At 41.7% G+C, this 16,313-nt stretch overlaps 1 protein-coding gene across 4 annotated transcripts in view; it reads right to left on the bottom strand.

Annotated features, from left to right (window-relative positions):
• Positions 1–10,381, bottom strand: part of TRAPPC8 (trafficking protein particle complex subunit 8) — a 137,966-nt gene extending 127,585 nt beyond the window's left edge. For 2 of the 4 annotated variants that reach the window (XM_069099864.1, XM_069099861.1), the window contains exon 1: positions 10,185–10,381. In XM_069099864.1, coding sequence (XP_068955965.1) covers positions 10,185–10,341 — 157 coding nt within the window. In that variant the 5' untranslated portion in view covers positions 10,342–10,381. Of the gene's footprint in view, positions 1–8,819; positions 8,956–10,184 lie in introns of all 4 variants that reach the window. The other 2 variants (XM_069099863.1, XM_069099862.1) reach the window with 2 other exon arrangements.
• Between the last annotated feature and the right edge of the window lie 5,932 nt (positions 10,382–16,313).

Raw genomic sequence — 16,313 nt, forward strand, 5'->3', positions numbered from 1 at the left:
GACCTTTAAGTTATAGTTATATTACCCACTTCAAACACTATTAAGTAGTTATATTATTCCTATTCGCAGGAGCATACAAAAATGCCCTTACAAGTATCCATTTTTCCCAAGTTAGACAAAGAGACTGAACCTATAATTTCATTAGTATAGGAAATTCCCAAGTGAGGAAACTCCCTTTACCAATGTAGGGTGACAATTTCTCTGCAAGATACCATGTTAAATACTTGTCTAGAACACTAAGAAGTTAAACGACTTGCCCAAGGCCATATGGCCAGTATATGTCAGAGGCAACACTTGAATCCAACACTTCACTGTTCAAAACTGGTTCTCTTCATACTATACTGCCCTTCTTCTCAAATTACCACTAGTAAAATGAAGGTTTTAAAAGTTATTTTTAGTGGGTTATTTTGTTTCCAGTGCTTACTATCATTCTCTAGATGAATAGTAATTTGTTAATTTTGTAATTAAAATATATTTGAGTGCTTTCCTCACACCATCATGAGTTATACAAACTTCAGTGATTATCCTCATTTTACTGCTTAGGAACTGAGCATCAGATAATTTAAATGAGTTTCCCAAGGTGATATAGTTACTAAATGCTGATGCAAGAAGTCAAACTCAGTACTTCTAATTCTAAGACCAACGCAGAGTAACCAAAATCTCACTGACTTTCTACTAAAAACTGTATTAAAAACAAAAGGGGGGATAATTGGGGAAAGGGAAGAAAAGTCAGGTTACAATTTTCTAGAAAAAAAGCCAAAAAATGTACAATATAACTAAAATGAAAATACTTCAAATACAATGTCAGGAAAACTAAACATTAAGCACATACTATATAAAAGGCACTTTAGTCTTGGTCAAACTACATCTGAAGTACTATGTCCATATTTGAGGAATAATATTGATAAACTGGACAGCATTCAGAGGAGGGCAGTCAGGACAATGAAATGCCTTTCAGAACATGTAATATGAGGACCAATTGAATGAACTAGGATGTTTATCCTGGAAAAGGAGGGACATGATATTTATGTCAAGTATTTAAAGGGTTGACATACTTAAGCCAGATAGGACTTGTCCTGCTTAGCCCCAGAGAGAACTAGAAGCTATGGGTAAAAGTTGCAATGAGGCAAATTTATATTTGTAGTAAAGAAAAACTTACTAATTACTCTTTCTCAATCTCCTTTGAAAGAGCTTAATCTAGGTCATGCCAGCTAACAGTTGGTGTCCCCTGGGCTCTGTCCTAGGCCCTCTTCTCTTAATATATAGTTTTACTTGGTGATCTCATCAGTTCCCATGGATTTAGTTATCATCTCTTTACTGACAGTGATTCTCAAATCTACTTAGCTTCAACCTCTTTTCCAACCTCCTGACTTGCATCTTTGTCTACTACACATTTTGAACTATTTGCCCCACAGATATCTTAAACACAACATGTCCAAAAGTGAATTATCTTTTTTTCCCAACCCTCCCCTCTTCTTAACTTCCTTATTAGGACTACCACCACCCTCCCAGTCATCTGTACTCACAAGCTAGGTGTTATCTTCAGCTCCTCAGTCTCTCTTACCACCACCCCCATATTCAATCTACTGCCAAGGCCTGCTGAGTTTACCTTTGTAACATCACTCAAAAATGCCTCCTTCTCTCCTCTGATGCTGCCCCTACCCAGGTGCAGGCCTTCATCTCAGACCTGTACTGGATTAGTCTACTGATCTGTCTCTATACTTTCTCCACTGCAGTCCATCCTCCATTCTGCTATCAATGATATTCTTAAAGTGCAGGTCCAACCATGTCATTCTCCCCTGCCCCCTGTAATAGTAATGGAATATAAAGATCCCCCTGTATTGGCTTGGTTTTCAAATTGATTGTGTTAAAACCCAGAGCTTGTGAATCCCACTTGTGGGATGGACTTGTCAACATGAAAAGAGAGGGCTGAACTGGGAGGAGCTGGTGACGTAAATTTAGAGAGACACAAGAAAGGAGAGAGGCAGAAGAACTTTTTGGAAGCAGCACCTTGGAGGCAGAGAGAGACTGAGAGGATTGCTGAGGGCCACTTTGAATTGCCCAGGACTTTTGAGAGCTGCCACCCAGAACTGCCAAAGACTGAGGAGACATGGCTGTTTTGCTGGTACTTTGTCTGTCTGTTTTGATGTTGTTTTGCCAGATTTGTCCACTGGTAAAGGACAGTCCTGTTGTTGCAGAAGTTTTGGAACCTTGCTGCTGGTTCAGAAGCCCTGAAGAAGGATTTTCTTGTTGTATGTTTACAGAAATCCTGGGAGAGGGTTTTGCTAATGTTTTCAGGGGTCCTAGGACTGTTCTGCAGACACAGAATGAATTAATGAAGACACTGACAATGTATCTTGTGGCCTTACTAAGCTTTGTCTCCCCAGGAACGAACTTGCCTCGAGTCAAGATGAAGAAAAGACCTCCATTTGCGTATTAAATGCTGTGCTTAAGCTTGTTGTAACTCTGGGGTAGATTCAATTGTGATCCAAGGGTGGGGAACTTTTGACCTTTTTGTGCTCTGTGATTGAACAAATGAATGTATTTTACTTAAGATTGGAAACTAATCTCCATTTGAGAAGAGGGGCTTTGTAATGGACTAAATGAATGTACAGCTTAGGGGTGGTGTAGTGTTTAGAAGAGGGACTCAGTGACTGATTAAATGAATGTAATGTCCAGGGGTGGGGTAGTACTTGGTTAAATCACACTTGGTAAATGCTGTATTTTGAATTATGCTATATGTTGATTATCTCTGTTCTTAATTTGTCATTGAATAAAATGGAGAGCACCTATGCTGGTATTTTGAACCTTGGGAAGTTGCCTTTGCTTGGCATTACACCCCCAAATTCAATAATCATCAGTGGCTCCCTATCACCTCCAGGATCAAATATAAAATACTGTTTGGGGTTCAAAGGTCTTCATGACCTATCCCCTCCTTTCCAGTCCTTTTATATGTTATACCCTATCAGACTTTAATCCAGGGACACTGGTCTTGTTGATGGTCCTAGAACAAAAAACTCCATCTCCTGACTCCAAGCATTTTTAGTGGCTGTCAACCTAATACTTGGAATGTTTTCCCTCCTTATCTCTTCCTCCTGGTTTTCTTCCTGTTCCAGCTTTAAAAAAAAAAAAGCCTTCTGTTGATTATTGCCTATTCCCTTCAATATTCTGTCTGCACATAGCTGTGTGTGTGTGTGTGTGTGTGTGTGTGTGTGTGTGTGTGTGTGTGTGTGTGTGTGTGTACACACACATATACACACAACAGCAATAGTGGCAGGGCTGAGCTTTGAAGGAAGCTAGGAATTCTCTAAGGCATAGATGAAGGAGTGAATGTCTTATGTAAAAGGACAGGTACAAGTGATATAATATTGTGCAAAAAGAATTATCAAGCAGATACTAGTTTTACTGGAATACAGAGTGAATAAAGGCAAATAATATATAATAAACCAGGAAAGCCAGGCTAGAGTCAAACTGTAAATGGTTTTAAAACATATAAGATTTTGTATCAGATCCTAATGATAAGAGAGAGGCACTGGAACTTCTTGAACAAGAGAATGATAGTCAGATATGTGCTTTGGGTATACACAATTGACAGCTAAGTGAAGGCTGAACTACAGAGGAGAGAAATGGAAGGCAAGAACAATTAGGAGGTCTAGTAATTCAAGAGGTAAAAAGGGCTTGAAGCAGGATGATGTCTAAGTGGTGAGAAGGTGATGGATGCAAGAGATATTGTGGAAACAGAATCAACAAGAATGGGCAACTGATTACACATGGTCTTGAGGGAAAAAAAAAGAGTCAAGGATGACTCACTCTAAGGTTATAAACATGGATAAGTGGCAGGATAATGGTACTCTCAAAAGAAATAGTAAATTAGGAAGACAGACAGTAAATCATCTAGCATTTATCATGCACATAATATCTGCCAGTCACCATGCTACAAAGATGCAAAGAAAGGCAAAGAATAGGTCTTGCTCTCAAGGAGGCCACAGTCTAACAGGAGAGAAAACATATACAAAGAGTCATATAAAAATAAGACAGACAAAGGATGAATTGGAGGTAATCTCAGAGAGAAATCACTAAAATTAAGGAATGACTGGGAAAGGCTTCCTACAGAAAGTAGAAATTGAGTTGAGATTTGGAAGGAAGCTAGGACATAAATATGAGGAGTAACAGTTCTAGGCAGGAGGGATAGCCAGTGAAGATGCTCTGAGTAGAGGGATGAAGTGTAAGCTATAAACTTTACAGAAAACTGGAAGGCTGGGATGGAGGTCAGGTTTTTAAGGGATGAACACTAAACAAAGAATTTTATATGTGATCCTGGAGGTGACAGGAGTCACTGTCGTTTGTTTAATAGGGGGTGAAAGTCAGATCCACTTTAGGAAGATCAATTTGACAGCTGAGTAGAGGACAGATTGACAGAGAAAAATTTGGCGTAGGGAAATCAACTACCAGGCAACTCCAGTTTTAGGTATAAGGTGATAAAGACCTGCATGAGGATGGAGGAAGTGTCAGAGAAGAAAAGGGAGTATATATGAAAGATACAACAAAGGTAGAAATGTAGGTAGTGGGGTGGCTAGGTGATGCAGTGAATAGACTACTGGCCCTGGAGTCAGGAGGACCTAAGTTCAAATCCAGCCTCAGACACTTGACTTTTTTTTTTTGGCCTTTTGGAGGGCAATTGGGGTTAAGTAACTTGCCCAAAGTTAAACGGCTAGTTTTTTTTTTGTGTGTGGGTGTTAAGTGTCTGATGCTAGAACCAAAAAGGCCAGCGCTTTTACTCACTGTGCCACCTAGCCACCCCCAGATACTTGCCAGACATGTGACCCTGGACAAGTCAACCCCAATTGCCCTGCCGTCCCTCCTCCAAAAAGCAAAAAATAATAATTTAAAAAATAAAAAATGTATTAAAAAAAAGAAATGTAGGTAGAAAGGTCAGGACTTGGTAACTGACTAGATATTGCAAAGTGTGAGAGAAGCTGAAAATGATACACAGGTTTCCAGTCTGGGTTACTGGGAGGGAAGTGGAGAGGTTAGGGCTGGACCAGTAGATCTTTGAGTTATCTGCACAGAGATGATAACTGAGAAGAGTTTATTTTGTTTTGTTTGGCCGGGGGAGATAATGAGTTCTGTTTTAGACATGTGGATTTCCAGATGCCCATGGAATGTCTAGTTGAAGATGCCCAATAGGCAGCTGGGAATGGATGCAAGACTGAGGAGAAACTAGAGCTACATACACAGATCTAGGAGTTAATGGCATAAAGGTGATAGCTGAATCTATGGGAGCTGTTGAGATCACAAAGAAAGTGTGTGTGAAGTAAGGAAAAGGGTGCAGGACTGAGCCCTGATACAGGGCTCAATGGATATGCTTTAGGGATATACCTGAACATCAGGAGTGGGACAGAAATGATGACCCAGCAACAGTGACTGAAAAGAAACAGGGCAGACAAATAGAAAGAACCAAGAGAGAACAGTATGAAGGTGCCAAGAACAATTAGATGTAAAAATGTAGGAGAGGGTGGTCAACAATGGCAAATGCAGCGAACGTTTCAAGAAGGATAAAGACTGAGAAAAGGACACCAAATATGACAATTAAAGGATCATTAATAACCTTGAAAAGAGCAGTATAAGTGATGGTGCGGTTAAAAGCTGGACTGCAGCTACAAGAGTTTGAGAAGTGAGAGGCAGGATGGGCAGGGCAGGGAAGGGAAGGAAAGGAGCCAACAAACATTGATAGCCTTTTCTAAGAGTTTATTGATCTTTGACAAAGAAGCTTCAGTCAAGTAGGAGAATAAAAGAACTGCAATGAACTAAATATAAATCATTAAAGAAGTGGAAAGCACTACAGATAGGTAATTTTTCAAAGAATATGACTGTGAAGAGAAGAGAAAAGTAGTAGCTAGTTGGTGTAGATGGTTTGCAGGAAGGCTGGGGTTGGGGTTTTTTTGGAATTGGGAAGATCTAAACATGTTCGTGGGCAGATGAAAAGGATCCAATAGTAAATAATAAATTGAAATTGAAGCTATCTGACAAAGAAGAGTTGACTGCTAGTGAAAATTTCTAGACAATAAGAAGAATAAGAATAAGGGGCTCAAGTAGCGAGATTAGCCTAATGAAAGAATAATGATACTTTATCTTCAGCAAAGAGGAATTATGATACTAAAAAATTTTGAGTAGTGAAGAACCAATCTTCTTAGTGAAACAGAAGGCCAAGTCATTTGCTGTACGTGAAAGGAATAAGGATACAGTAGGACATTTAAAGAAAGCAGAAAAGGTACCATGATAAAAGTGATTATACTGTGGAAAAATAGAGAAAAGAAGAGGAGTTTATAAAAGGTTTTTTGGATAAGGAGGTATATTCTCCTTAGAAGATAAGGATTCAGAGGCTTAAAGATGAAGAAGTATATTTAAGGCAACAGATAATGGGAGGCAGAGATGGAATATAGAATTCAGAAAATAACTATTTGTCAAGTTTAAGCTGAATCATCATCAATCTCTTACAAAGTAATTGTATGTGTACCCCAAAGTTCAGTCCTGAGCCCTCTTCTCTACCTTCTCAGTGATGTCATCCACTTCAATGGATTGAATTATACAAATTAGACAAATAAATTGGGGGGGAGGGGGAAATACACACACATCCATATATACATATATATATCCAATCTTACTCTCTCCTAAATCCACTCCTACATCATCAGTTCTTTATTGGACACTTTAAAATGAATACCCTGCATACTTCTTGGTCTCAAATTTCTGTGGAGGGTACCATCATCATTCTGGTTACTCAGATTCCCAAATTCCAAATCATCCTCAACTCCTCACTCTCCCTTACCTCTAATAACCAATCAGTTGCCAAATCTTGATGCTTCTAGCTGCACAAAATCTCTCATCTCCATCCCCTTCACTCTATTCACATGATCATCACTCCAGTTTAGGCTCTTAACACCTCTCAAAAGGACAATTGAAATAGCATTCTAATTGATTCCCTGTCTCTAGTTTCTTCCCATTCCACTCCATTCTCTGCTAAAGTGATTTTTCTAAAGCACAGATCTGATTATGTCATTGCCTTACTCAATAAATTGCAGTAGTTCACTATTACTTCAATGGTCAAATAAACCTATACACACACTACACTAGCTAGGTGGTTTAGTGGATACAGCATGGACTTGGAGTCAGGAAGACCTGACTTCAAATCCTGCCTTAGATAACTGTTATCCTGTGTGAACCCAGGCAAGTACTTAACCTCTCTCAACCTTACTTTCTTCTTTTGAAAAAAGGAAGATAACAGCATTTACCTCACAGAATTGTTGTAAAGATCAAATGAGATAAAATATATAAAGCCCTCAGCAAACTTTAAAGTGTGTATGTATAAATGCTAGCTAGTATTATGTTATCTCCCTCAAAGACACGTAAGCTCCTTGAGAGGAAAAAGAGTTTCATTTTTGGCTTATATCTCCAGTACCTCATAGAGTGGTGCTTAACACAAAGAAGACACTTAAATAAATCAAGTCATAAGCACTTATTAGTGATATACCTGTTTCATCCCTTTCAGTAGAATGCAAATTCCCAGAGAGCAGGAACTGCTGTTTTTGTGTGCACAGTACCTCACACAAAGTGAGTGCTAAATAAATGTTCAACAAAGAAGGGAGGAAGGAAGTGATAAGGTGAGGAAAGGAGGAAGGAGGGAGGGAAGGAGGATGGAAGGAAGGAAGGAAGGAAGGAAGGAAGGAAGGAAGGAGAGATGAATTTTATCCTAGAAGAAATTTAATATGTAATGAGATTTTGTTATAGTAAATACACTGCTAGCCACCTGGAAATGTCACAGGATTTGACACGAAATTTTCCTGGGTTGGGACTGTTGTTTTCATAAACTGAAAAGTAGCATAGCATAGCAAATAAAGGACTAGCCTTTAAATGAGGGAGAGCTGTGTTTAAGTCCTACCTCTGCCATGTACTGGCATCAAGAAAATGGGCAAATCTGGGGTGGCTAGGTGGCGCAGTGAGTAGAGTGCTGGCCCTGGAGTCAGGAGGACCTGAGTTTGGATCCAGCCTCAGACACTTAACAAACAAAAAACCTAGCCGTGTGACCTTGGGCACTTAAAACTCAACTGCCCTCAAAAAAAGAAAAAGAAAAAAAAAGAAAATGAGCAAATCACTTAACCTCTGAGTACTGACCCCCCCCAACATTCCAAGACTATAAATTGTATGAGTTGCCAATCTGCATCCAGAGATCTGTTTTATTTAAGAGCAGGTGAATTCACACCAATTACATCAGAATTCTGGGCCAAAAAAAAAGGGGGGGTAGAGGGAGAGAGGTAAACACTCAAAACTGTAGTTCAACTGTTCTGCAATGAAACAGCTTTAAATCTAGCAGAACTGGGAAAAGTCACACATATACCAAAGGTTTCCACTTCCCCTTCCTAGATCTTATGTGTTAAAGTAATCAATTTTGGGGGGTTTAATTTGGGTTTTCCTCCCTAGAACAATTCAAGAAAGGATGAGACTAGCAAAATTAAAGTAGGAAAAGTGAAGAGTTGAAGGACTATTGCTTCTTGATGACAGAGCAGTAATATTTTCAAAAGGTGAACTACAACTCAGTTCTCCTTTTCCCTTTCTAGGAGCATTATCATTCTAGCACATTTTACCATAGAGTATTGCATGCATCTGTGGTGTCCATGTTGTTACTAGATTATTGTTGTGCTGAATTCCTGTTAACCAAATCAAAGGGCACAGCTAATATTTGGCCGCTCCCTGGCAACAGAAATAGTGATGCTTAAAGACTGTGTATAATAGTATTCACTGTAATAGGATTTCACATGTACCTTGTTGGTCTGTTGCAGGATGCTGGTTACATTATACACCTTGAGTTGTGATCTTTAACTTCTATCCTTTAGGATTTTTTGCAACTACAATCTTGAAATTCAGTTCTTTTGCTCCTCCCAATTAAAGTACCTAAAACTGGAGAACAGATGCAGTCTCTTCAGTAAAAGAAGAGACAGCTAGGTATCCAGCTAGGCTGGACAACCAACTGTCAGATATGTTATAGAATGAATTTTTCTTAGGTCCTCTTTGGACTAGTTGGCCTCTGAGATCTCTTCCAACAAGGTGATTCTAACTTTCCTGAATATTTTAGTGAAGTAATTTGCCTGCCTGAGGAGAGAAGGATGGACTAGACGCTCTTTAGGTCCCATCCAATTCTATATTTCTAGATAACCCAGTCAATCCACGATCAACCTCAGTCAATGGTTAAATAATACAGCTGTTCACAAAGTGCAACTCCTCCCCAGGCCCTTTCAGAGGGTTCACAAGGTCAAAATGATTTTCATAATAATACTAGGATAGTTTAATTTCCAAGAGAGTAAAATATTAATAGAATCCACATAAACAAAAGCTCTTAGGAAGGGGGTTTCCTCAATAATTTTTAAGTGTGTAAAGGGGTCCTGAGACCAAAAAATTGAAAAATTGCTAACCCAACAACCGATTTGCTGCGCTTATTCATTACACAGAAGCAATTCAGTTCTGACAAGAAGGGCTCATCACTCATACTGGAATTCTTATAATTGCTAGATGAAAGTTTAAAAGATAAAAGAGTGCATAACATGTAAAAACAGTAGACTTAAAGATAAATCAGATAAATACCAAACAAACCTACGAGACAACATACACCTCAAGAAAGTTTGCTTAAACAGGAAGCTCAGATAACAAATACCTTCTTTACCATGCCCCTCTAAGTCAAACCCAACTACCAGAGCTTGGAGACAAAGAAGGGGGTCTCTCAGGTGACATGCTCTTACACCAATTTCCCCCCACCCCACCCCCCAATTCGCCTAGCGACTTCCCCTTGGCCGCTCAGGTGCAATGGCTGCAATCCAGCACTCCTCCTCCTCCCTGCACAGCTGGCGACCCGCGGCGGGGAGCGATGACAGCCCCGAAGCTCTTCTCCAGAGCTCACGTTTTTCCTACAGCCGAAAAGCTGATACTCCGGCGCGACGCGGACGGCGAGAGTGCAGGTGAGGATGCTGAGGCGCTCGAGGGGGACCCCGAGAGCTGGGACAGCTGCAAGCCCGCCCGGCCCCACCTCCGAGCCCCGGCAACCCGCAGGGGCCTCGGCCGCGGGATGTAAACATTCCCTCCCCGCCTCCCCAGGCTCTTCGTCCGCACCCGGCCCGGACGCCGCCGACACGTACCCTCGGAGGTAAGGCGGGAGAAAGGTTTGAGGAGCTCGGCGAAGCTGAGGTGGTTGCGGCGGGTGAGCCGCTCGGCCTCCTCGCTGCACAGCGCGGCCACGCAGGGCACGAACGAGTCCGGGATCAGCTCCTGCACCGACTGCACGCACTGGGCCATGGCGGCCGCGCCGCCGCCGCTGCGGCTGCGGCTGCGGCTGCGGCTGACAGCGACCCCCGCGACCGCCTCCGCCCGGGCCCAGCCGGGCGGGGCCGCTCACCCGAGCCCGGAGAGGAAGGAGCCGCCCCGACAGCCGCCGCCGCTTAAACTGTCGCGACCCCCGCGTCGGCGCCGCCGCCCCTCACATCCCCCACGGGGCGAGCGGGACCCCGAGAATCGCCGCTCAGTCCTCCTCCCCGCGGCCCTCGGTCACCGCCCGACCGAAGCCTCCATGTTGAGGCCGAACCCGGATCGACCGGCAGTACCAGTCCCAGCAGCCCCCGCGCTCGTCCCTCACGTGACAGGGTCAAAGACAGAGGAAAGAGAAGTGGGAGGGATGGACGGGGAGGGGAGCCGGAAGTTGAGTGGGGACCGGGTAGAATTAGAGCCGGGCGGGTGGGGCTGTTGTGAGGTGGGGAGCGGGGAGAGGAGAAGAAAGCGGTGTAAGCATGCGCCTTGTGGCGAGGCTGTCACATTTGGAGTCCGAAAACCTGCCCTGGCTGGACTCCAGGAGCTAGAGCGCGGCTGGTGACTAAGAGTTTGTGGGGCGTAGCTTACGGGGAGGAGCGCGCTCATTTGAAGCCCAGCTGTCTGGTGACGCAAACTCGCCGAGCGCCCTAGGGGCCCCGACTTGCGTTCTTCTTCTGCAGCTGTTTTGCTATTGTTTGCATTCTTTCTTGACGTCCTTCTCTGTGCCTCCACGGTTTACACCCTGTCATTTACAAAGACTTTGACCCAGTTTACCTGAAATTGATCCAAGCTATGCAGATTTCATCCGGCTTTGAGCTTTTCTTAGAAGGAACTAGGGCAAGTTCCACTCTGACCACCAGAGAGCAAGAATTTAGGATGTTTGGTTAAAATATAAGCGTGAACTGGAGCACAGTGGGTATTTAGGGTAGAATTGTACGACAACAGCGATGCTCAACTTCTCTTCAACAGTTGAGGAAAGTTTTAAAGTCCCAGGATGTACTTACCCCATTTTTCCATTTAAGACGGTGCTAGTGATTACTTATTGATGAAGTCTCATGCATTCATCCATTTAGTATTTTGAAGATTTGTAATATGCATAGTACAGTGCTAATAATGGATATAAATTTCTGGTTTCCAAAGAGTTTCCGTTTATGGAAATTGGTCACTTCTCATATTTCTACAAAATAGAATCATAAATACCAAAACGAGATTCAAGAAAACTTACTGAAAACTTGAGGGTACCTCTGACAGGCTGGTTTTGGGGAACAGGATAAAACAACTCTCAGATTATGCCATTGCCCCTGCTGAAGAACATGCCCCAAAGCACAAGGAAAGATAGGGTAGTTATTGAACACTAAGTGCCAAGCACTGTGCCAAGTGCAGGGAATGAAAATAAAAGCGGAAAAAGACCAACTCTATCCTCAAGGAGCTTAAATATATATATATACTTAGTAAAAAGACACAGGGTACATACTTTATGACCAACCCACTGAAGCATTTAAATTTCTCAAGATTTTCAGATTATAATAATTTTGAGCTGTGAATAGATTTTATATCAGTAATAACTCTGAAATATTGGAAGGAAGAAAATCTTAATGGCTACCACTTTTTATCAGAGTGGCCTGAACATTCAGAATTATCATCCCCCTCATCTACTTAAAAACTTGAAGACAGTTGGAATATTTTGGCTCCAATTCCAAGATTAACAGTTGAGGCAATGAATTCACTGAAGTAAAAACCCAAGTGAATGTTGCCTTACACCTATAAAGTAATAATTGTGTGGACCTACAGAAGTTGTTTTTGGCCCAGCACTGAGGGAGTTGTAGTCCTGACAAAGATAGACCTGGAAAGACTCCAGCCTCCTGAAGTGTTTCCAGCAGAAAAGACCCATTGTAGATTAAGATTAGAACTAGCTTTCCAACTATCGAAAAAGTTCTTCTATAATTTTGATGAGGTATGGGCTCTGGGAGTCCCCTTGAGCTAGCTATCCTTGAGTCCTTGAGTCCTTGAGGTACAGACTCTGGGAACCCCCTTTGAACTTTGATTAAAGCATTTGCATGAGGCCATAAGCCTTACATTGTGGCTGGGCCCAAACCTCTGTTGCTAGACTTCCCACCCTTGAGCCTATCAAAATATCAATCCACCCTTGAAGTGGCCTAGCCCACCATGGTCTGTAGTCTCCAGGTAGCCTCCAGCAACTTCCCACCCTTAATCACTCATTGACCTCATCTCACTTCTCCTGAAGACCCTCCCCAAACTCCTCCTCTAGACCACCCCTAGATTCCTCCCACAACTTTCTGTATATAAGATCCCATCTTCCCTCCATGTGATGTAAGAGCGCTTAGCATAGACTTACTCTGTGTCTAATACAAGCAAACTTTTAATAAACTTTACTTTTCTTTGGCTGAGAAGACTTGAGTCGAATTCATTTGGCAGGACCCAGCGTGTTGGTATTTTGGGGTCTCCAGAGCAACCCTAACCCTCTTTATGGGTTACCTCTTCAATTTGATATATGCATTCCCAAATAGCATGGTGTTGTGCAAAATCACTCAATTAAAAAACCACAGAGCTTATGGGGGAAATGGAGTTTAGGGACACAACTCTCAAAAATATAAAGAATACATTTTTTGAAATATAAAACCTAATTTTAAAAGCAGCACAATTACACAATTTACACAGTAAATGGTTAATAAATACATAAGTACTATAATAAATAGTAGCTGCAAGCTACTTAGGAGGCCTTGGGAGCTTGGGTGGGAGACCATGGTGGAAGGGGATGAGAGTAGGAGGTGATACAGACCACTCCTTCTCTGGTCATAGCTTCTCCCTGTGCCAGAAGTTATACAATAAATCTGGTACTTTACCTTGAAAAAGACCTGAAATTTGCTTATGGAAGTAGTCCCCAGAAGGGTTGCTTGCAGGTCATGAGTTATTGTGAAATGGTACAATTTTCTGGATTCTTGCTATTTCTCAGAAGAAATCTCACAGAAGTAAATTCAAAATTCTCATTATGCTCAGAATATTCACTAATATGTTAATTATATTGGAACAAATTTGCATTTTTGTAGCAGAACTACCCATATGTGTATCTGAGCAAAATGGAACTTTGTCACAGGAAGTCTGAATAGCACCTTTGGAATTGATTGTGTGACATGGGGAGACAATGGCACAGGATCTCCCAGCATGGTGTACCCTCATCAGAGAAGATGCTGTGCCCTGTGCTCTATGAGCAAAGTAGAATTGAAGTAGCTCAAAAGAAATGTGAGATGCACAAATTTAGAGAGCCCACCCCAAATGTTCATATGGACTATTGTATCAGCAAGCACCCCAGCGTCCCCAGGGTGGCTGCCAACACAGGTTCTTGGATCTGCTTTGATAAAGGAAAGCAACTCATAATGGGTTAACAAGCTTACTTTAATCAGTCAAACATATATTGTTTACCTAGTTCAGGGGAAAAAAGGTCAGCACCCCGAACTTCAGAGTATACAGACAGAATTATCAAGACAGAGAAACAGATCAAGTAGACAGGTTTCCAAACTGTCCAACCATTACATCCATACCAAATCAACATCTGGGTTTTTCAAAGCCAGGGGGCTCTCGACAACAGCTTCCCAGAGTCTCATCTGATCAAATCACAGAACACTTCTCAAAGTGAGCCCCAAAGCAAAGCCTCACATCAGGGATTATATCGCCTTCTCCTGGGTCAGAGAATGTAACCACCCTCTTGACCCACTGCCCAATCACACAGCATCAAGGTGTGGGCATTCCTGAAAACCAAGCCTCCTGCCACAGGCTCCATGTGACCACGTTCAGCCTATTAGGAGGCAGAGTATATTTTCAAATCAAGGAAGGTTCTCGGAGTCTCTTAAGCCTATCAAAGGGCCTAAGGGCAGGGAAGATCTTTAAATTTGCATTTCCATTACAACTATCTGTGCCCAACCTGTGGTAGAACATTCTGAGCTCATACTGCTCTCATCAGCCACAGTCATCCACATTGTAACTTGACTCTAACATAGTGATGTCATTTTGGTTCTCTTTGAGAACAAAGGACAACAACCAATCACCACCACAGAATATAGTTCCCCAACACCCAACTGTCATAATTTTTGACAGAAGTTTATTATAGTATGAACCCCATAGAATTTTTAAAGATTTAGTAATCAGGTCTATGGCTTTAACATTGAAAAATCAGATGGAGGCAGCAAGCGGACTCTGTGGCACTTAGAAGACTAGGCCACAGATAATGAGCTAACTCCATCGTTCCATTTTGGAGATTTAAAAAAAAGTTGAAAATATTTTATACAACACTGTACAAGTGAAAAAGACCAAGAAGCAGCATAATAGCTATCTTCAAGTATCTGAAGACTCATTATATGGAAGAAAGATATGACTTATTTTGATTAACCTCAGAAAGCAAAAATAGGGACAAGAGGCAAAAATTTCAGAGAAGCAAATGTGGGATCAGTGTAAGGAAAAATTCCTAAAAATTAGAGATACCCAAAAATGAAATGTGTTGAAATCCCCGTCAGGGCAGATTCCTATTTATGTATGGGTTGGATCTCCTCAGTCCCTGCCAAATTTAAGTGTCTGTGATTCTCCAACTAACATACTAGGAACTTTCTTCTAGGTCTCTTGACATGATGCTTGTGCCAGTGGAGCTTGTGGGCTTTCCATCTCTTGTCCTTCATTCTTGCTGCATTAGCATGACCTACCTACATCCTTTTCTGTTCACATATTTCTCAATAAACTTTATGTCTTTTCTCATATGAATTTCTTCCTGGGTGATAACACTAATATCTACTAGTGCCCACTATGCATCTCTCCATTTCTCTTTTTGCTTTTCCCCTAGTTTTGCTTCTTCAAAGACAACGATTGTCTATGATTTGCAGTTATATAGTATAACCAAAAAAGAAAAATTAGTGTGGAAAAGGATAAGATTTTGTTTCAGAGAGAATGTTGGGGTCACCAAGAGTACCACACAACCTCCCTAAAGGAATACAGATCATTTTCTCCCTCTCATTCAATTTTGAGTCAATTGATTGTCTAACTACTTTATGTAAAATGCATGTAGTGATGGAGAAGATCTATGGTTGGTTGGCTGCTGTCCTTCATTCTCGAAGAGGACCAAAATGACATCACTATGCTAAAGTCACTTCAATGTGACCTACTGTGGTTGATCAGACCAATATGAGCTCACAGCGCTCTACCAGAGGTTGGGCACAAACCGTTCATGTGAACATTTGGGGTGAATTCTCCAAATGTGTGCATCCTGTGTTTCCTTTAAGCTGTTTCAATTCTGCTTTGCTCATAGAGCACAACACCTTCTCATGTGGGCATGCCATGCTGAACGGTCCTGTGGTATCTCCCATGTCACGCAATCAATTCCAAAGTTTTTGAGAGAGACCTTGAGAGTGTCCTTGTATTGCTTCTTTTGACCACCATGTGAATGCTCGCCCTGTGTGAGTTCTCCATAAAACAGTCTTTTTGGCAAGCATACATTTTCCATTCGAATAACATGGCCAACCCATCAGAGTTGCACTCTCTGAAGCAGAGCTTGAATGCTTGGCAGTTTAGTTAGAGTAAGGACCTCAGTGTCAGGTATCTTATCTTGCCAAGTGATCTTCAGAATCTTCCTAAGACAATTCAAATGGAAGCAATTCAATTTCCTGGCATGGCTCTGTTAGACTATCCAGATTTCACAGGGAAAAACAATGAAGTCAGCACAATTCTAGACCTTCGGTTTGGTAGTCAGTCTAATACCTCTTCTCTCCTACCCTTTCCTTAAGAGTATCCAAAAAACACTGAGCTAACTCTGGCAACGCATGCATCAACTTCATTATCAATGTGTATGTCCCTGGAAAGTATACTCCAAAGTAAGTGAACTTGTCCACACCATTCAAAACTTCTCCATTTGCTGTAACTGATGGTTTCACATATGGATGGTGTGGTGGTAGCTGACAGAA

The sequence above is a fragment of the Petaurus breviceps genome, unplaced genomic scaffold, assembly GCF_028583685.1.
Source record: "Petaurus breviceps papuanus isolate PSGF00001 unplaced genomic scaffold, PetGlider_PUasm1.0 38, whole genome shotgun sequence".
NCBI lineage: Eukaryota > Metazoa > Chordata > Mammalia > Diprotodontia > Petauridae > Petaurus > Petaurus breviceps.